The 22,211-nt window shown below is 42.1% G+C and overlaps 1 protein-coding gene across 1 annotated transcript in view; it reads left to right on the forward strand.

Moving 5' to 3' along the window:
- RYR3 (ryanodine receptor 3) overlaps positions 1 to 22,211 on the forward strand; it is a 503,714-nt gene that overhangs the window by 211,397 nt on the left and 270,106 nt on the right. The window contains 5 exon segments of the mRNA XM_078053421.1: positions 8,309 to 8,383; positions 10,657 to 10,735; positions 14,382 to 14,494; positions 15,384 to 15,483; positions 18,219 to 18,312. Of these exon segments, the coding sequence (XP_077909547.1) occupies positions 8,309 to 8,383; positions 10,657 to 10,735; positions 14,382 to 14,494; positions 15,384 to 15,483; positions 18,219 to 18,312 (461 nt within the window).

Here is a 22,211-nt window from a genome sequence, read left to right on the forward strand (position 1 = left end):
CACAGCCTCTGCCATGTGAGCCTGTGGTTTTGGAAAGGCAACTGGGGAGACCACCATGATCACTGAATTTGGGGAAGTGGGGCTGTCAGATGGCACACCTTCCTTCTCTTTTCTAAACTTCATTAAAATTCTATTTCATTATTTCCATTTTTAGCGATATCCCAAGAGTCCCGTCAATGATGCAAAGGAAATGGCCTCCTTGCAAGTACATTTAGCTTAAAGGCCTGCACTGTCCTCGTTGAGTTGCCCCCCAAACTCACTTGAAGGATTTCTTAGAGTCAGGAGATTCTGTCCTGAAGGTGTGGCTTTCTGTAGACACTGGTTCAGGCTCCTCTAAGAGTTTTAGATCCGTATTAACCATCCCGTTACAAATAGAAAATCAAGGTGTCGAATTAGAAGAATGGTCCCTTGTGCTTCTGTAGTGTTTTTATATCCCAAGAGGCAGAGCCCAGGAAAAGCTGGATTTGACAAATCTCGAGTAGAGTATCTGATCCAGAAAAGGTGGTCAAGAAAAGTGTTTAGTGGCCTGCACTGGGCTCTCTGGGATGTCACACATAGTAAGGGAATTCGGATAACTAGAATGTGCTTATCTGTTGTCCTCTTCCCTGACTCTGACTTCAGAGCACAAGTCAAACTAATCATGCATGTGCCCTCCCATCCCACCCTTTCTAAATTTCAATGGACTACTTAATTATCATTAAAGAAGAAAAATTGTCCCTGCTACCGGAAGTGTATAATCCAAGACCTGTTTGGAAAATGCCCCATCAGTTCCTTTGTTGCCCTTTGAGCTGGGGAAGTGTTGTCCCATCCCATCTGCCCACCCCTCTTAGAAAAGTGGGGACTTGGGAGTTTGACCAGAGGGGGGTAATGGGCTAGCCTGTAGCAATAGGAGGAGGTGGACCTGGAGTCCAGCAGCTGGGGGAGGCAGCCTTGGAAGCATGGAATAGTGGAGAAACCAAGTCTCCAGGAACAAAGATGGGATCCAATGTGAAAGGTCCTCAAAGGACAGTCAGAGGAACCCGTGTGTTTGGGATTCCAGCAGGAGTGAGTTTCTGTGGCAAGAGATTTTTTCCTCTAGAGTCTGGAGGTGGGCCTGAGAGAACTAAGGAGGGGGTCAGAGGGGTCTTGGATAAAGACTGCCTCTGTGGAGTTTCCACTTAACACCAGAAAAGAGCTAGACTCTGGATCAATGCCGAAAAGAAGGCATACTGCTATGCCTTGCCATCAGCCCTTCAGGCAGGGAAAGCCATTCACTGAGGATTCTGGCAAGCTAATGACATCCTTGAGCAAATGCAGTTTTAACAAATAGACAAAACACTTTTAGAGCACTCCACTTCTTTAAACACACGCCAACAGTTGTTGCCCCCAACACGCATGCGTTTTTTTATTGAAATGACATGATAGTAGTGTTAAAAATTTGGAAAAGTCTCCATTGGTTCTGCAACCAGCCAATTGGCTATTGTATTTTTATAGGTTTCTTTATCATTCTTGCATATGCATTAACAGTTGAAGGCATTTTGCATTCTGCCTTTTCACAGTGACATGTCACAACACATTTCTCTGTGTTTCTGGTAGCCTCTGTAATTGACTTCTTTAATGGCTACGGGATAGAGCATCCTGAAGAAGCCCATGATTTACTAGGCAACATTTTTCTTTTGGACATTTAGGCTCCTTTCAGGTGTTTCATTTGCCTCCATTATAATGCTCTTATTACAACAGTGTGCATACTTTTTTGCATTTCTTGAATTACTCCCGGAAGTGAAATTACTACAGCAAAGGTTACGGACCTCTTTATGGCTCTTATATTACCACATTGCCACACACAAGTGTTGCGCTCAGTGTCACCTTGTGGGAGTTCACTTCAGCTAAATTACAGCACTGACAGCATTGTGTTTTTCCCATTTTTTTTGCAAATTTAGTTGATGTAAAATGATGTATAAAAATTGCTTTCGTTGTCATTCCTTTCATTACTAGAAGAGATAAAAAATCCCTTCCATCTGTTTTAATTTTATTCCTGATAGGAATCTTTTATTCATATCCTTTGCCTGTTTCTTTACTTGAGGCTTAGTTTGTTTCTTACATCTCAACAAGGTGTTAACCCATTTGTCATAGTGATACAAAGTATTCTGTAATTTATTAAATGTTTCCAGTGCTCTGAAGTTCAGTGATCTTGGTACAATCTTATCTGTTTTTTGTTTGCTTGGAGTGCATCTGTTTCAAAGCATGGATAAATATTAGGTCTGTAAAGGAATGTGGACCATTCTATTACATGCTAGTTGTTCTAGAATTTAATTTTAAAATGAAATATTTAATTCTGTTATCCATCCAGAATCTTTTATATTTCCTGTGGCTCTTCCCGAATGCTTTTTTATTTGCTCTCCACCTATTGCAGAGACATTTGCTTAATAATCATGCCTCCCCCCACCCCCGCCAATGTACTAAAAATCTGCTTTATCACAGGCTATACTTGATAATTGTTTATGGATTGCCTATATTGTGCTACATTCTTCTTTTTGAACCAGTACCAGAATGAACTAATTAATTTTACTTCATAACATTTACTAAAACTTAGTTCCCTTTTAGGATAAAAATTTCTTAATATTCATATTGCCAGGTGAATTTTATAGCAAGTTTGTTGAATTGCAAAATACTCTATTGGAATTTTCATTAAAACTGCCTTAAATCTGTAAGTTAAATTTGGAAGAACAAGCATTTACAAATATTGGTATTCTTATTCTGTAACAAAGTACACCTTTCCATTTCACAAATCAAATTATATTTTATAGAATAAAGGTTTGTGGTTTCATTCTGAAGGTTTAACTCATCTAAGTACATTCCTAAAAATTGAATATTTTTTATCAGTCGTGAATAGGATCTTTGACTCCTTTTTCTAACTGAAAATAGTTACCTGCCTTTGTACTGTTAGGTGTTACTGGGGTGTTTTGTTTTTTTGGTTTTTACTTATCTGGCATCGTTATTAGTTGTCACTTGTATTAGAGGAAATGCAGCCCTCCTGAGCAATGTAAAGGGCCTCTAGCACGTTCAGGAAATAGTGCTCTGTGACCTTCTAGAAAGGCTTCTTTTTTTCTTTGATAGCCTAAAAGAGTAGAACAGAGGTGCAGAAGGGAAAATGAAAGCATGTACGGCCGCATCCAACAAATGCTTTCATGCCCTCCACGTTCTCCCAGGAAGGTGGCCTCTAAAGCCTTTCATGAGGTATATTACATTCACCAGGGAGCCTTCCCAGAGCCTGGGACCCACAAAGAGGAATTGGGGTTCCAGATTATAAAAGAAGGTAGCTTAGAGGCCTAACAGTCTTGAAATATGTATGGCTGGAGAGAAGCACTGTGACCCTTTGTTTGTTGCCACATCAGGTTTATCTTACTGGGAGGCACCATCTTCTGGTAACCACCAAAAGAAATGTCAAGGATGGAATTAATTTTAAAATTACAGGCAAGATGATTGAATTAATGATCTAGTGGAACATGTTTCCTCTGGACCTGGCATCAGGGTGCTTTTACCAGCTTTGTCCTGCCCCACCCCCGTCCTATGAGGTGGTACCAAGTAATCTCCTCCCATCAGTGGTGACAGTGGAGGTCACTTGTGGAGGGACAGGACTGCCATCCCAGTGAAGCCTCGAAGTCTTGAGGTCTGGAGCCCCTGTGAACAGGCCCATGCAGTCTTCTGTGGAGCATATCACATCTTTCCTGGAATGTTATTTCAGAATTAGAGTCAAACTGTGGAAAGAGTTAGTAGAAAATGTAGTTCGACCCAGGTTCAAATCCACGCTCGCTGCCTACAAGCCGAATATAGGAAAGTTTCTCTTTTCCCATCTGTAAAAGGGAGACAAAAAGACCACTTTGTGTAATTATTATTTATTCATTCAGGAAATATGAATATGAGTGCCTCCTCATTGCCAGGCACTGATAAAAGTGATGTTGACGTGACAGAGGACACAACAGATGCACGGAGCTTTCATATGCTTGGGAGCGGCAGAGGAGAGATACATATCAGAGATAACAGGAATTCATATCAGCTAATAATAAATGTCTCAAGAAATAATACATCAGCAAATTAAGATAGAGTAAGGGTGATTTTTCTTTCAGAAGGGGTGATCAGAGAAGGCTTCTCTAATGAGATATGTAAGCACAGAACTGAATGAAGACTGGGCATAAGCCATGAGGGTATTGGAGGAAGAACATTCCAGGTGGAGGGGAACATGTGTGCCAAGGCCCTGTTATAGGAGGGAGCATCCTAGTCTGAACAACAGAGGGCGTTCCAAGTGGCTGGAGCAGAGGTGGTGATGGGGAGCGTGCTCATGGTAGGTGCTGACGTCAGAGAGTTGGAAGGGAACCAGATCAAGGACAGCAGGGATCAGCAACCAAGGCCCGCAGCCATACGCAGGCTGCGGCTTGTTTGTGGATAGCCCTTTAGGTAAGAATGGTTTTTAAGTTTTGAAAAAGTCGGTTGAAGTAAAAAAGACTATGTGACAGAGACCACGTGTGCCCTGTAAAGCCTAAAATCTTTACTATCTGGTCTTTAACAGAGAAAATTTGCCAAATCCTGATGCCTGGTCTTGGAGGCCATGGTGAGGACGTTGCACTTCTGAGTGTGAAAAGGAGCCACGGTGGGTGGTGTGTTGTGGGGTGGGGGGAGCTGAACAAGAAGGACAGCTGTAAAAAGATGGCTCTGGCTGCCATGTTGGTTCAGACTATAAGAGGGGGTGGGAGTATGGATGCAGCAGAGTTAGGAGGCTATTATTGTCCAGGTGAAACAGGCAGTAGGTTGAACCAGCCTGGCAGCAGCAAGCTGAATACTTGGGTATAGAATAGATTTCAAAGATGGCACCCAGAGGTGCTTTGGCTTGATTGGGGAGCCTGAGAGGGGGGAAGGAGTAAAGGTTGACAACAAGATTTTTGGTCCACATTCTCCTGTTGTCATGGAAATGGAATGAAAGAGTGATCTTTTCTGTCCCTAGGGTTTGATGCCTCCAATTCTTCCACCATTGTGTGGTCAGGGTTACCTTCTGAAGGTACATTTTTGATTGTGACACTCTCCTTTTAAAAACCTATACCAGTAAGAAAAACAGAACAAACAAACAAAACCCCTACGCCAGTGTCCCGGTAGCTGTGGAACTGGCAGTCATAGTCCTTCATAATCCGACTGCCCCGCGCCTGTGCCCTAACTTTTTTCCAGATGTTCCCTCTCATTTCAGCCGACCCCAGTGCTAGTCAGCGAATCATCAGCTGGTCCCCACATGCACTTCATACTCTCCACGTCCAGGCCTTTGCTCATGTGGGTTCCTCTTTCCTACTCTCATTGATGGTCAACACTCAGACCTGTCAGGATCTACCTTATCAATAAAGTTATTCCTCAACACCTTTTTACCTTCCTGGTCTATTCCAATGCTCCTTGTCTTCATCTGTTTTAATAGGCAGATTGTTTCCTATTTGTAACATGGGTTTTTTAATTCATAAGTCTTTCTAGACTTTCTAGACCAGGCTACCAAGAGGGAGACAACATAGAGCATATGGTTAAATCCCAACTCTGCCCTTGGAACCTGTATGACTTTGAGCAAGTTACTTAACCTCTTGAAGCCTCGGTTTGCATTGCTCTAAAATGGAGATAATTACTCTAGTTATGTCACAGCATTAATGGGAAATAGAAAGTGAGGTCGTTCATGTGTCACACTTGGCATAGTTCTGTGGCCGCTGTACGCTTAGTGCTCACTAAACCCCAGCTGTATCAATTCACCTTCCTCCAGGAGCTGAGGAAGTATCTCCCTGTCCTGCTTCCCTGGTTGCTTCGTACACGGGTTTTGTACACAGTAGGCAAATGAAGACGTTATAGAAACTAGAGCGAAATGAGCTCAAGTTCTGGAGTGAACTAGGAGTTCACTTCCCCCCACCACCACATCCAGCCCTGTGATAGACGGCAAGATACTTACCCTCTTTGAACTTCAGATTCCTCACATGATAAATGGGGGAAATTATTCCTACTTAGGAAAGTCAGGAGGATGAGCTACGATGTTATGTAAAGCGCCTACGTATAGTGTGTGCCCAGAGTAGCTCTCCCGGGATGATGATTATCAAAGCTTCTCAGAAAAAGCTCCTCTCCTCTTCCAAGCACTGAAGCTTGATCCTTCCTTAAGCAGTGGTTCTCAGAATGTCATCACTGGACCAACAACCTCAGTGTCCTGTCCCCTGGAACTTGTTAGAAATGCCAGTTCCCAGGCTCCACCCCTGGCCCTAGTGAAGCAAGTGCTGCGGAGCAGGGTCCAGTGGCTTAAGTTTTAACCAGCAGACAGAGAGAGAACCACTGCCCTAGCAGAGGGAGGAGTCGGGCTGGGAAGGCTCCCAGGTGCTGCACAGTGCCGTCCCATTCAGTCCCAGTGGGGCGCCTGGACTTAGTCTCTCTGCTTTTCTGTTGGCACCATAATAAAGAACACGAGGGCCAGGAGACGTTTCCAGCAGTGCCAGAGAAGAGGAGGAGCACGGAGCTCTTCCGTGCCACTTTTTGTGGTCAGCGACGCTGGACTCTTTTTAAGTTTGCTCGCTGAGTTGATGGGAACAAAGACGAGGGTGTGACCCACGGTTAACACCAGGACATATAATGTAGTCGGTAGTTCAGTTGGAGACACGGGACCAGTTTGGGAGCACACACCCACACGTAAGTCATCATGCGCTATCAATTAGCTTCTAATATTGCAGGTGTGCAGGGAAAATATCAGACTGACAGGATGTAAAAATTACTTGGTATGACTAATTTTAACATAGCTGTTGACACATTTGTAAATACAGCAACTGAAGTTAGTTCGAATGATTTCAAGAAATTTGGAAACAGCACAAAGAACATTTAATTCCTCCATCGTATTGAAGCCTGGGAGCCCTTAAATCTCTCCAAGCTGTGAGGAAAAAGTACAGCCCCATTTATATACGGTTATCAGCTTTTTAAAAAACATGATACCACATCTATCATTTTTCTTTTCTTTAGGTTCCTGGTATGACATGAAAAGATTATCTCTTTGACAGAGTGATTCTTTTAATCCAAATAGAGTTGAAATAAAATGACTCTAGACTTATTATTCAGACCTGAGGCTGCTCTCCGTACCCCTGGCTTTCCCCTTCATTGCTCATTGCTCTGAGGGAGGGTAGGCGCAGGAGAGGAGTGGAGCAGAGCCTCAAACCAGCCTCTAGGGCTGCTGGTATGCGGGTCTAAATAAAATAAGGTGTGTAAGAGGTGCCCTTGGCATATAGAAGGCAAATGTTAGAATCTCTCTATGATTCATTTCCATCTCAGGCTTTGGATACTTTTTTTGTGCGTTAGGGATGGGGTCCTCTGCTCAAATATTTTTGTACATTAGGGATGGGGTCCTATGGTCAAATATTTTTTCCTAAAAGGGGTGTGTGATCAAAACTATTTGACTGTCTCTGAGGGGAGGGCAACAGGATAGGAAGAGATTTAGGTAAAAGGTTGAAAAAGTTGATGCCAAAAAATTGTAGGATTTCTTGTAGATTTCAGTTTTTTCCATGATAAATAATAGTTTTGTCTCTGATCGTGTGCTATTCAGTTCAGATAGTGACGTGTGGCTCAGACTCTGGGAAAAAGCAGCAGACACAGTGGCTTTATGTTAGGCTGTCTCTCCTCTTGTGCCTTTCCTGCTGGTTGGCTGCCACTGAGTGAACAACCAAGGTGGGGCTGTCCGGGGAGGCAGAGAAGGTACCAAGAAGGCCCCTCAACCGATGGGTCTATTTCTGCATTACTGGTTGCCCTTTGAAAGTCCCGGATTTCAGAGCCATCTGGAATGGTGAGATCTGGGTAAATAGGACCCATTTAAGTGATTGGGCAGAAGGCCAAGTGCCTTGAAGGGAAAAGACCGCAGGGTACAGAATGTGACCATATGCCTGTCCCCCAAGCTGCCTTTCTGTCGCTAGGCTAGAGTTACATCACATTTGTTTCTCTCTCTCACTCTGAACGCTTCTGAGAAGTTTCAAAGGAAGGTAAGCAGTACCTATCTCATTTATATGCTTCTCTGGTGGAACAGCTCGGGGTTGCTGCTGATCCTGGGCAGGGGACATTTCCAAGAGGAGGTTTGGCCTCACACACCCTCTCCCAAGGATGTTGCATGGCTGTGGTCACCGTCTCCCCCTCGCCCGTAGGCTAGCCACTCACTTCTAGAATGAATTCTTTGGGAGCTTTGCCATGGGTCTTTTCTCTGTAGTCTGTCTTCCAGAATTCTTGTCATGCTTTGCTCTCAGAGGGACCACAAAAGCCCTGTGCTGACATTTTTCCTTGTCCTTCCCCACAGGCAGCACAAGGGGGTGGCCACAGGACCCTGCTATATGGCCACGCGATTCTCCTGCGGCACTCCTTCAGCGGAATGGTAAGCACATCCGGGTGTCTGCTTTCACCATTCAAAGAGGAGGGAAAAAGAGGGGAGAAAGTATAGGAAACCAACAAGCTTGTAGATTACATTAAGAGTGGAAATAATTTGCAATGTAAATAATTAGAACACACTGTTTTTGCAATTCCTTCATATAGTTTATCTCATTTTGCAATTATGTATTTGCTTAATGTTTGACCACCACCACCCCCCCACTCCATGAGGCAGAGGACCATGTCTTTTTTTTTAATTTCACTAAACCTAACCCTACTAAAGACAGTGCCTTGACATACTAGATGCTCAATAAATATTTGTTGACTTGATGAAGAAATAAACCATGAAATAATGGACTTCTTGAGCATATAAGGATAGCCAGCATAGAAGAAAAATCAATCAGATGAGATTTTCGTGAACTTTCAACTCTTTGACTAGCTACAGGAAATGGGATGATATCCATTGCCTTCAGTCCTGGAATCATTTGAAGGTATTATGTGAATCCAGAGGCAATAGGAAGATACGGAGCAGTCACAGAAAGCTCATCGGGCTGTAACTAGTTAGGGCTCTAGAACCAGAATCAACCAAAATGGGGATAACTCAATGGAAGAGGAGAAAAATTGTTCAAATTTGAAGTCAATGCAATTTGTAAAATAGAGATATTGCAGATCTTTGGCAGGGCACCTTAAGGAGAATATCGCGATCCCAATCAAGTGTAGTACGTGCCAGCTCTCATCATGTTTGCTCCTGTCCCTGCCTCTGTCATCGTCACTTGCTCTCAGTGTGAGGAAGGCTTGTCCTCTTTGTCTGGCCCTAGTGGAAAATGTTGCATTAATTCAAGACGTCATTTTCACACGTTTACACCTGCAGTATGCGGCAAAGTTCATCTCGAAGCTTGAACTGTCACGCCGGCGGTGGGAGCATCAGCTGCCTCGTAAATTATTTATTTATTGCAGCATTTTTTTTCCTGAGCACTGGTAAGAAGTTGACCTTTTCAGCCTGAACATTCATCTGTTGTAGTCTTTCGTGGCAAAGGACGGAGAACAAAAGTGACCAAATGGAAGGTTATTGGAGCGGGAGATGGGGACATTGAGAGAGTGGGGAACTCTGTATCCTGATGATGTCTAGAATTGAGAAGTGAGCGTGTATCTTTCAGAACCTGGTGTTTATCCATAGGGTGAATCAAACCTTCATACTTCTCTTTTCCTACCTAAATAGACCCAGCCCTCCAACAGCACACTTCTCATGGCTTTGAAAACTCAGGCTAACAGCATGGTAGCAATCTGAAGGATTATGTTATTTATTATTATATTTGCTGTCCCCACCCCCCAAAAAATCCGACTCACAGTTAACAGAAACTCTAGTTTTAGAGTTAAACTAGTTAGTTCTTTTTAGGAGCAGCTCTGAGAATGAAGCCGGTGACATATGACTTTGGACAATGAAATGACTCTCCACTTTCCTGTTGCAGAGAAGTAAAAAAAAAAAGTAGAACTCAGAAAATACATTCCAAGTGCATATCTGCCTGCCAGTCTAATTCCAAGATCAGCCACTGTGCCTGTCAGTAAAGGAGGCGAGGAATGGGCCATGGGTTTTTTCCCCCATTATTAAGTTATTTTAAATATCATTGTTAAGTTCTACATGCACATGTATTTTTATGATTGGGAAAAAAAAAAGCATAGACACAGAGAAGTTTCATAGCTCATAGAAAGTTTGAAAAACAAAATCGATAGAAGTGGGGGGAATCATCATGGTCCCTCCCCCTGTCCAAAAAGAACTTCAGTTATCAGTTTGTATAATTCCTTTTAGCCTAGTTGCCGGGCATTTAAATTTTGCTTACCTGTTAACTGTGCAAATGTGCTATGTTGTATATGTTCCATGCTATTACACACTTGGGATAAATACTCTTAGTGGTAATATTTCACAAAATGAAGTACCAAAGTTTATCAGCCTTTCCATTATTGTTGGTTGTATATGTTCCATTTATATTGTCTCCAATGTAAAAGTTCTTCAGTACCTTTGAACTAAAGCATATGATTAAATATGTTTGAAATACTAATTTCAAACTTATTTCTGTAGCGTATGGTTCTAGAAGTTAAATCACTGGGTCATCAGATAAGAACATCTTTGAGATTTTAAATATACTATAAAAGTATTGAATATGATAAGCCCTTTCTACAATAGCTCAGTGTTGAAATTGATGACTGGAAGCCAACTAGTGGTGAGATGCCAAGACCCGATAAAGGAGTGTGACTTCATTAGCATCTGCTCTTGTTTCACAGTATCTAACATGTTTGACCACATCAAGATCCCAGACAGATAAACTTGCCTTTGATGTGGGTCTACGGGAACATGCCACAGGTAAGTCAACATTCCCAGATCTCCTACTCACTGGGGTCTTGGGCTAAGGGCTTAAGGATATTGAATATGTTCTTCATTTGGGATTCCGAACCAACCAACCAGTGGGGTCAAGAAATAGGTCTGATAAAATTTAGGAGACTAAGAAAGAAACAATGTGTGATAGAGACATAGGAACTAAGAATGAAGGAGAACATAATGCTTTCACCGCAGTCATATACTTTGGGAACACTTGCTATTTTTGTGTTTTGTTTTGAATTCAGTCAAAAATATTGATGGTCAGGAGGTGCATCCTGAGAAAGGTGGCAACCAGGATGATGTAGGTTCTCCCTGGAAATACAAGAGGACCAATAATATAAGAGGACCAATATAACTATACATACTTATAGTTACAGTATCAAAGAAGAGTCTGACTTGGTGTGGGTTATTCCATAGACCAGTGGAGCAGTAGATAGAAGTTGAAAGGAGGCACACTTCACCTCAATGAAGAAAACCACTTTGCAATAGCTGCAATTATCTGGCAGACCTAACAGCTGGCCTTGGGGTGTAGGGTGCTGTCTGTGGCTGGAAACATTCATAGGTAATCTGACCATCCATCAAGGGCAACGTATATGGAATTTCTGCTCCATTTACAGGTTGGGCTATATAGCAGTCAGGATTCTTGGTTGCAAATGGCAGAAACTCATTCTGGTTCACTCAAGCAGAATGAGAATTTACTGGGTGAATGTTGGGTAGAACCTGCTCTAAAGTAGAAACCCCAGGCTTGGAAAATGGACAGGAACAAAGAGAGGCCAGAGAAGAGAAAACATCCTAGGTCATACTACAGGAAGAGTCTAATTTGAATACAATCTTTAATATCATGACATTTACCCCAAATAGGAAGGGGAATTCCACTGTTGGGTAGTCAAAGGACAAAAGTCCATGTTGTTCCCAAACTGTGTCAGTTCATAAGGGAATGATCCAAATTGTCTGATTTTATAGAGGATCTAGAAAAAAATCAAGAGATTAAACCATGTGCACCTGCCATCTCTGCGTTATGTACAGAGATGTATGAGAATTCCTGAGGAGGACCTCTGGCTCTCCACTTCTCCTTTTTGTACAAAGCAGGAGAGTGGGCTTGCCTCCGCCCATTGAGTTTTTTCCCTTAAAATAAGATTATATTTGCATTGGATTTGAGGTTGCTTTGCTTTCAGCTAAAGTGTAATTCTTAAAATATAATTTCCTCTAAGTTGTTGTCAACCTTTGCTGACAATTACAAAATGTGTGAAGTGCCACACTCACTGATTGTAAGTTGGCCTCCAAATATAAACCAGCTGTCAGTCTTAGAGCTCATAACCAGAATAGTCCGATATGTTCATTCTTTTTACATCAGTAAAATGACTTTAGACTTTTTGAGAGTTAGAAAAAAATTGTTTGCTTTATTTTCTGTGACCCAATCATTCATTCATTTCAAACTGTCCTGTAGAACTGAAACTTTCCCCTGATCGGATTCACTCATATCAGCTGTTCTGTCAGTGTCCTCTTCTAGAAACATCCACCATCATCCAGAAAATTTCCTTTGCCTCTCTTCTAGATTCCATGTTTCCCGGATCTCATGTTTTGTTTTGTTTTTTTTGCGGGGCGGGGGGGGGGGGGGGTTCCTCCTTGGTTTACCACATCACTTTGGTGGAGCCCATTATCCCGTAGCTTTTACAGAAAAGATCCATGGGAGGTCAATTATCATCTAAAAGTTCCTTAATTCCAGCTTCATAAGTAATTCATAGTATTCTACATTGGAAATATGTTTTGTCCTCCCCATCATGAAGGCTTTCTTCCTTTTCTTCTAGCTTATGGCCTGGCTATTGACACATCTACATTCAGATTCCCGATCTTTTATGTAGAAACTATTGATATTTTCTCAGAGCTACTTAGATTTTTCTTTTGCCCTTCTGTCTGAAATTCCACAGTGATATGTCTGGGCATGGATCCTATTTGTTCCAAGTCTCACGAGAATGGACCCTGGTGTGGATCTCTCTCCACTGTGCTAGGGACCCTGTGGGCCTTTTCAATCTGAATGCTTGTCTTCTAGCTTTGGGAAATGTTTAATACTATTTCTTCATTAATTCCTGACTTTGTTTTCTCTGTTTATGCTTTCTGGAAATCCTCTAGATTGGTTTTCTAATTCTCTCTTCACTCCTATTTCTAATCTATTTCTCTTCATTTTTGGGGAGATTTTTTTTTACTTTATCCTATAACCCTCTTGTTTCTTTCTCTCTCTTTCAGGATCAAAGAATTTTTCTCCAAAGGGATCATTCATGGATACTTTCATTCCTGCTTTATGAATGTAATTTTTTCTTCTCTCTCTGAGTTTATTAATTATATGACTTTTTAAAAGTTTTCTTTGGTTCTCTGTAATCTTTTCTTTCTCCAAGTCTCTTTCCCCACTGTTTTGTTCTTGCCGTTCATGTTAGTGACTTGACTTAGATGCCGGGTGACCCTTGGTCTCCCTTCATGTTCAGATCAAGGCAGTAAAAGCTGACCAGAAACCCTGAGTGTGTGGCAATGGCTTGCCATCTGTTAAGCCTCACTTTTGGCTAACCTGGCAAGGACTAGGCATTTCAATGGAGATGCCCAGACAGAATTATATTTTATCTTGGGTAGTTTGGCTTTCCTAAAGAAGAATCCTTAAATTTGAGGGGAGGAGGAGATTTAGCATCTCAGCTAGTGTATGAGGCACAGAAGCAGAGGGAAAGGAGCTGGGGTTTTACTTATCAGGGCATAAAATTTTAATGATTCTCTATTTTTCGCAATACTTTTCACTTCCTTGTTTCACAGTGGTTGGTATTACAAAACCAGAACTTTGATGGTTGGTCATTCTGTGGATTTAACTCCTAATCTTCTGTAGGGTAGAGGAGAAGGAGTCATCTGGCTGTGCAGAGTACAGAAAAAGATGTGGCAGGAGATAAAAGTTCCTTAATAGCTTCTAGTCAATTCTGCTTTCAACCCCATCTTCTGCTGCTACCTTTATAAGTAACTTACCTCCCAATTCTGGGAGACTTTCTGGGAAACACACAGCAGGGATGGCTTTATTTCTTGAAATCAACTTCTCCATTTTCTTACTTTCTTAAAGACTTGGATTTTAGCTTCCTCTTCACTAAAAGCATCTATCTGCTTTCCTTTTTCCAAATTGTCCATTTCTCTTCTTTGCTATCAACTTTTCACCTGCTGTCCTAGTCTTTGTAGATTTAGGCCTTCTGAAAATCTCTGACTTTTTAGTAGAATTACTCATATTTTAATAGAATTTCATGGAGAGTGTGGCAAAGATAAAAGTATATAAGTAGTCAGTAGACCAGTGAAGTCAATTCTTAAAGATTTGTAAGTGCCTTTGAAGAATGCATTTTTCTATATGTCTTAAAAATAGTCAAAGGCTTCTATAGTTTCTGGCCTCCAATACTCTCTCCCAAACACTGTCTTCCTGTCACTAGAGAGAGCAAAAGTGTTGGACATAGTCAAGTGGATATGGGGCTAAATAGAGACTGAGGTCTGGAGTATGTGTATGTGTGCGCATGTGCTCTTGAGGGATTGTTATCAGGAGAAAGGAGAATGAGGGACAGAATTAGGGACACTGATTTCCATGAAGCAATGACTAACTCAAGGAGCATTTATGTAGGAGAAGCCTGTTGGTGGACCATACATCCCGCTTCCAAACAGAGATCTGAGGGAGAGAAAGTTCGAATTGGTGATGACCTCATCCTCGTGAGCGTGTCCTCTGAAAGATACCTTGTAAGTACCTCCTAACAGGCATCTTTTCACTTTCAGAATATTTTCCTTTAGGAACTAATGGCTGAGGCGAACTGAGCCACATTAAGTTGGGTAGGATAAGAATCCTTTGCACAGTATACCAGAAAGGTAGGTGGTTCAGTTCTCTCCCTTGCCACATTATCATGGGGTCTGGAAATTTAACTGTTAATTGTCCTTTCAGATTAAGGTACTGTGCCCAGCAACTCTTCTAAAATGCCCAGGCACTTCCTGAGAAAACCATTTATACATTAGCTACCTTTACTGTGAATTTCTCACATGGTTTAGCTCTTGTCCAGCAAAGAACAAGCCAGAAAGAACAGGATATAGGAAAATAAGCTGATGTGGGAGAAATGGAGAATTTAAAATGTTTTGGCAAATGGCACGTCACAGGGGTTGAAAGATGCAGGTGAGATTTTTGCAGCTGGGGATTGGGTACTGGGCAGCACTGACATCAAGCCCTCAGGTGTCCGAATACCAGAGAAGTGTCAGAAGTTTTTAAGCTTCTCAGCACCATTACTGCAGGCAATTTTACTTTGCCTAGACCAAATGCTGGAGTCATTTGCCATTTGTGAATTCCCTTCTAACAAGATGAGACATTTTATAACTTCCTGTTGAATCAGGGATCCAGCTGAGGGGATGAAGTCAACACTCGTCTGCCACCTCTGCAGCTGAAAACTTCCTCTTCCCTGAATAAAGTGCCCCACTTTGAAGCTGCTTCTAGATTGTGTACAGCAGTCTCCCATGGGCTATGTAGAAAGAGCCTGATGACAGGGAGACTCTTGAATTCAATCCTTGAGATTCTGGGTTGAGCTGCTTCTGTCAGGACTGGCCTGGTGATTTAAAGGATGTCTCGTTTCTGTTTCTGCTGCAGCATCTCTCAGTATCAAATGGGAACATACAAGTGGACGCCTCTTTTATGCAAACACTCTGGAATGTACATCCTACGTGCTCAGGAAGTAGCATTGAAGAAGGTGTGCTTTTTTATGTGCATTCAGCCCTCAGCCGTCCAGTCTGTCTTGAGCTGTATATATTGACATTTTTTGCTGCTTCTCAGCTCCTGCTTCATGTCTTACTATGCAGCTAACATTATTTTAGTTCCCCTGAATCTCATTCTCTGATGTGGGTGTGGATTATTTTCTGTCCTGCTTTCTGATGACAGGGGCATTCCTGACAATACCTTCTAATCCCTTAGAGCCCACCTTTAGAGTATATAGGCGTGCAGGATTTGGATATGCACTCTCCCTCTCCCACTGACCTTTTCTTTCCATTTATGGTTACTGGTTAGAAGGGTATAGGCCTCAGCAACTTCAGTCTTAGAAGAGATTATTTTCCGAGAAGGTGATGCTGGTACTATTTCTCCCCAACGCATCTCTCCATACAGGTGGAAGAAAGACTTTATAATAAAAGTGTGTTTGGCCATTTGTTTTTACTTGTATTTATGGAAGACCATTTAACAGTAATAGAATTTTCTCAGTATTTTATTTTTCCTGTGGAAGTAAGATCATCAAAATTTGTTCAACATATCCTATTTCTTGGAGCCAGGCAAAGTCAATGCACCTTTCAAGTTAGAGAATAAATACACTGGCCTTACCATACTCATGGGTAATATTGCAGCTGAGTAGAATAATCAAATGCCAGTGACTGATAGAGGTTATCATCTTACATTCTAGCACTTTACAGCAAGATCAGAATTTTTAAAAAATACTCATACCACAGCTTTAACCAGATTTTTGATCCTGAGCCCAGTAGTTTCAAACTGGGAATGCCCTTCTATGATAAGATGTTTGAAAATAGAGGGAAAACTAAGGGTGTCAAAGTGTTGTCCTGGTTTCAGAAGGCATCAGAACAAAGCTGAATAGTCAGGTAATGACAGATTTTTAGCTCTTTCAGCAACATGTGGAAGGCTTTAAAAAGGCTTTTACACCAAAACTAACCCACCACCTTGAGTCTGTTGTCATTCCCTTTCTGTCAGGAATCAAGAAGCTCTGGGTTTCAGTCTTCCCCAAGGAAGTTTTGGTTGGATCTTCTCCATGTTAATTTTTCATTTTCACAGTCGGAATAAAATGATTCCCCAGTCCCAACAGACAACTTGTGGAGATTAATTAAGAAGTGTTTGCAAATCACGTCAAAAAGGTCCTTATCGATGTGTTGAGTGCCCTTGTAATTTAGCCTGGATAGCTCATCACTTGAGTCATCTGGCCAGGCAGAAAATGCCCTCTCAGCATCCCTGGTGAGAAGCCCACTTCAGCCCTGAAAGCATAAGTGGTCCTTGTCATGACCCTTCTTTCCCGAATATTGCCCGGCTAGAGTTCAGTTAGGAAGCGCTGTAATGCACCAGCACTTGGCAGTTTTCTCCGTGTGAATAGAATATTGATTGGAAAAGCCTGAGGACTGCAAACGATGGATCCAAGTGGGGCATGGCCTCGCCATCATGAAATGGTAGAGTGTAATCAAGAGCACGATTGTGGAAGGTTTTAATTTTTCTAAATAAATTGGCTGTTAAGAATTCCCCGACAGTATATCATGAATGATTTTAATGCAAAAAAAGGGTATACAACTGGAACTATTAGTACAGTAAGGTAGAGGAAAATTGGGAAACGATTTCTGACTGTTTGCAAGAAGTTTAAGAAGAACTTGCCTCACATGGTTACAAAAAAACAAAAAAACAAAACAAAGAAAACTATGGGAATATCACACTGTCCCTGTACAATTTGTACTGATAAACACCCCTTTCTCCTCTGGCATGATTTCATTTCATCATTCTTACTGTTAATTCAACACCCAGAATAGTTTGGTAGCCCCTGAAGTGATCTAATTATGTGATTTTTTAAAAAAAACTCCTGATGGAGACATGAGTATATTAAATCCGTATGTCTCCTGGGAACAGACTAGTCTAGAGAATTTTTTTATTCAAAGCGATAACAAATTCCATTTCTTCGTACAAGGTAAACCTCAGACTGGAGTCCCTCTCCTTGTATGTTCTTTGAATTAAGGCTCAGAATTTATTTGAAGACTAATGGGTCATTATGTCCTTGAAGCTCATTGTTTCCCATACATCTTGCAACTCCATGACTATTGAGATTCCTTATGCTGAAAGCTAAGTGCTTATCGATAGTGGCTCATCTGCTGTGGGATCCTGGAATGACATTTCGCCTCCCTTCGGTGCTGTGGGATGAGCATCCAGGTTTGATCTGTGTCTGTTAAATGCATTCAAAAGCTAGCTTCCCCTAAGACAGCTCTTAATAAGTTTGCTGACCTCCTTCCCAGCATCCTCTTTCTTCACCATGACTGCAATTTGGTTGGGATTTTGCCACAAAATAGACACATCGAGACTGTAAGAGCTTATCCAGGAATTTCATGTTGGATGTATTTTCATCCTAAGCAACTGGAAAATCCTTATCTTCCTCACAGTAGCAACATCATTTTCCTTTAAATGGTATGAGTTGACACTATTTTCACCCTACGTTTTGATGTTGGACTTGCTCATCTCTGAAATCCTATTTAACTTTCAGTGTTAGAATTGTTTTGACTTTCTTGTCTTTTCTTCCTGAGGCCAGAATTCATGGAATCTGTCATTTTCCAAATGCTTCTTTCTTGGTGTTTTCCGTAACTAACTCAGACCTGCACGAATTTACCCTTTTTAAACATGGTGTTCTCATCATTAAATTTCCCATAAGTTCATAGTAGAATATAATTCTCTCACTAGGATACCTACTTGGTGGGCACGTAGTACGTCTCTTCCACGGTCACGATGAGTGTTTGACAATACCATCTACAGACCAGAATGATGCTCAGCACAGGTAAGCCGATAGCGTCATCCTTCTCCCAGCTGTCTCCAGTCTTAGGTGCCTCAGACTAAAGAGTTTGCATTTGGGTATGGCCACAGATGAATTCTGTAAGCATCGGCCAATGGGCAAACCTCCCTCCAGCCATGGGATGCAGTTTGTGAGACAGGAATGGCAACGCACTGGAGTTTGCTCACAGGAGTACGTGGATACACGTGCTGCTTCTTAAGCAAGCTCTTCCATAAAGCTTCCCAGTACCTTCATTTTCTTTGGTTTCTGCTCTGCCTAAGGAGTTTCTGGTAGCATTTATTGTAGATGGAAGCACCCATTTGGTGACAGAAATCAGGTGAGTCATTCTAGGGAGTTTGTGCACCTAAGTTATTCACCATCAGAGGCAGATCTCTCTTTTCCCCCCTCTCATGTGTGAAGTCATTTAGGTGGCGTTGGGTGATCTCATTTTGCTTATTACCAAATAGGATTGGAGAAACCAAATATCGGTATCCAGCAGGAGCTGGATTTAGCAGGGATGGTGCCAAGGGCAACATTCAGAGGATGCTTCTGAGGGCGATGCTTTGCTTGATTCCTCAATGAATGCTTTTCAAAATTCAAAACCAAGAGATGGATGATACTAATCCAGATCTTAAACTCATACCGAAGAGTCCCTTGGTAGTTTGTCTAACATCAAAGGAACAGAGTATAAAGAGCTTTGCCCCTGTAACTATAGAAATGTGATAAATATTTTTTAAAAATAAAATTGGATCCAAATTAGGCTGAATTTGTAGCAGCAATGGGTGTGATCTTCCAGAGGTAACACATTCTTTGTTTTTGTGTAATGCCTATGGGAACCTTGTTAACTGCATTTCTTTTACTTCATTAGAAACATGGGATCACGTTCTCACAGCTAAGAGAGCATTTAGATCAGGCTCCTGCCAAAGGTCACATACTGGCTGCTTTCAGATGGCAGCCTAGAAGCTATGTGGCTGACTCTCCAGCCATAGCTTGTTCCTTATCTGATGAACTAAGAGGACCTTCAGGAGCAGAGCAATGTGCTTGAATGTGTTAATGTGTGTCTTAGAAACTATGCATTGGCAGTATGTATCCCTGTTGTTCTGAATCTCTTCCTACTTATTCTGTCTTCTGAATCTCTCTCCATGGGAACCAGACCTGACCTAGGACACATAAATCACAGACCTATGGCAAGTGCCTAATTAATTCACTCCCTGCCTCCCCGACACTGGTCCAGTTTACTGACAGTTATCTCTGAGGAAGGGCATTAGGCTGACCTTAGAATTAAGGATTCCATACCCTAAATAATGTCATTGCTTCAGGTGCTTCAGGTGCTTCACCTTCACAATATCCAATTGTGATTTTTCTTTTCCTTTTTTTTTTGTACAGTAAAATTATGCCAGAGCCCACGGGCTGTCTCTAATATCTTATTGTGCATTAAAGGGAAGATTTGCAGGTAGATAAAGACCTGAAGTTTTATGAGTTTTGCAGTTAGCTACATCTAAGATGGAACACATCCGAACACACTAGTTCTTCCTTCCTATTCCAGTTCTTCTTTAAAGGGCAGGAATTTGGGAAAAAATGAAATGATAATCCTGTGCATGGCTCTTGACCTGCCCTCCCCCACACACACACATACCTGTCATTAAATTTAGAACCAAATTAGAAACATCCTGGGCAGAAACTCTGCTTGGAGAAGCTTGTCATTTGGTGGCATTCCTGTCAAGTACATGAACAAGAGCCTGAGTAAAAGGAAAAACGGCACAAATATTTGAAAGGAGGTGCTAGGGAGAGTGAAACAGATGGAGAGGAATTCCCCGAATGGGCACCTTGAAGCAGGCATTGCATGCCATCATTGAAATAAGACAAAGGTGACCTTCCCTTGGTGGAGGATTCCACAGGATCTAATTTGTATTTGGGGGGAAATAAATTCACAGATAAAAAAGCCATATTCCTTTCATTTATAAGGAAGCATGAAGGGGTTGAGACTTTATAAGGAAGCATGAAGGGGTGAGTAAGGAGCTATTCATTATACTGGGACCTGCATTTTTGTATCAGCTGGTCTCTCAATCACAAGACGATGCTTTAGCATTGGCTGTCTAGGTGAGGTGAGTGATAAGCCCCCCTCATTGTCTTGTGTCATCAGGTAAATCCTCAGAACTGGCCAGGATGGCCAGGAATACTGAAATCTGGGAGAATCCAAAAGAATAGAAAATCAGGAATGCACTAAAAGAGGTCAGCAGACCTTCAGGCATGCAGCACCCTCCCTGATGCCACAGGGAGGGTGCTGACTTTCCAGAGGAAATCATTTCTATTCCTTCTAAAGCCTGAAAGCAAGCCCGGCAGAGAGGCTGACCCTCCCAGGGTGCAAACCTGAAAGCAGCAATCCAGCAACCTGAGCTCTGGTCTTTGGCTCTGCCTCTGGCTTGTCAAGCCCCCTGGGGGTAAGTGTCTTAACCTCTTGCAGCCGAGGCTGAGCTGTCAGCCCAGCTTTCAAAGCACCTCAGCTCACCACCCACTCTACTCCTCTCCTTGGGTAATTGTTTTAGAGAATGGGAACAGGTTGTTTCAACCTCTGTAACCTTACAAGTTAAATGGAGCAAGCTGCCCGCATTTCCCAGGTGGGAGCAACTAACCTTCGAGAATTCCTCAGATGTCAGAGGGAGAGAGTTCTCTGATCCGGTGACATAGGGTGAGCTGTTCTACCTTCTTCACCTGAGAGGCCCTTCCAATTCTCACTGAGTGGGGAGAAGCAGGAGTGAAAAACTCAGCAAGTTTGTGTGACTTGTGAGGTGTCACCACTGTTCTAGACCCGGCACAGGGACACCTGGGCAGTTAGAGCTCTCAAGTCACACAGGATTTCCTTCTCAATCTTTACTGAGTGTTCCCTGATCACACGTACGTTTGAAAAAGGTTTAGAATGTGTTCTATCATCCCACCACCCAGAGGTAGCCACTATTTTTTTTTTTTAATATTTTATTTATTTATTTGACAGAGAGAGAGAGAGAGAGCGAGAGCAGGAACACAAGCAGGGGGAGTGGGAGAGGGAGAAGCAGGCTTCATGCAGAGCAGAGAGCCTGATGCGGGGCTCGATCCCAGGACGCTGGGATCATGCCCTGAGCCTAAGGCAGACGCTTAACGACTGAGCCACCCAGGCGCCCCCAGAGGTAGCCACTATTAATGCAATGTTTCGTTGTGTTTCTGTGTCATGTGTTTTTCTATGCATGATGGAAACATCTGTATTTAAACAAAGTTTGGATAAATTTGTACTACACGGTATTTTGTACATCTGCGAACATCTTTGTGCACATCAAAAAAAACCACATTAACTTCTCACAACCATTCTGTGACTTACATAACCAAATTAGACTCATTTTACAGATGACGAAGCCGAGTACAGAGCTGTGAAGGGACCTGACAAGGTCACACAGCTAACAGACGCACACTCAGGTCTGCCTGACTCCCAAGCTGGTATTTTCAACCAACTCCTAATTATGGTACTTCTTCAGATAAAAAATAAGAATTGCACATTTTCTCCTCACCTCTATCGATGACCTGTTGTCTCAAAATCTAGATCAAGATTCTTCTGGGGCTCGAGTGATTCAGTTGTGGTATACACAAATCTTCTGTGGCGGGATTTTAGTGAAATTGGTGAGATTAAATGTGGTTAAGTGATCAGTCTTGATCTAAGGTCACAAGATTCTCGAAAAGAGTCTGGATTCCATATACCAGGTAATCCGGGACCACTCTTCGTGAGATACACTCTTCAACAAGAATCGGTCACTTATATAGGTAGGTCGGTCCCTGTTGTATGGAATGAAAAACAGAGTTCACTAATCATCAGATAAACGTTGGGCAAACCCAAATCAAGGGCCATTTTACAGAATACCTGACCACAACTCCTCAAA

Source organism: Halichoerus grypus, chromosome 8 (genome assembly GCF_964656455.1).
Source record: "Halichoerus grypus chromosome 8, mHalGry1.hap1.1, whole genome shotgun sequence".
In the NCBI taxonomy this organism is placed as follows: domain Eukaryota; kingdom Metazoa; phylum Chordata; class Mammalia; order Carnivora; family Phocidae; genus Halichoerus; species Halichoerus grypus.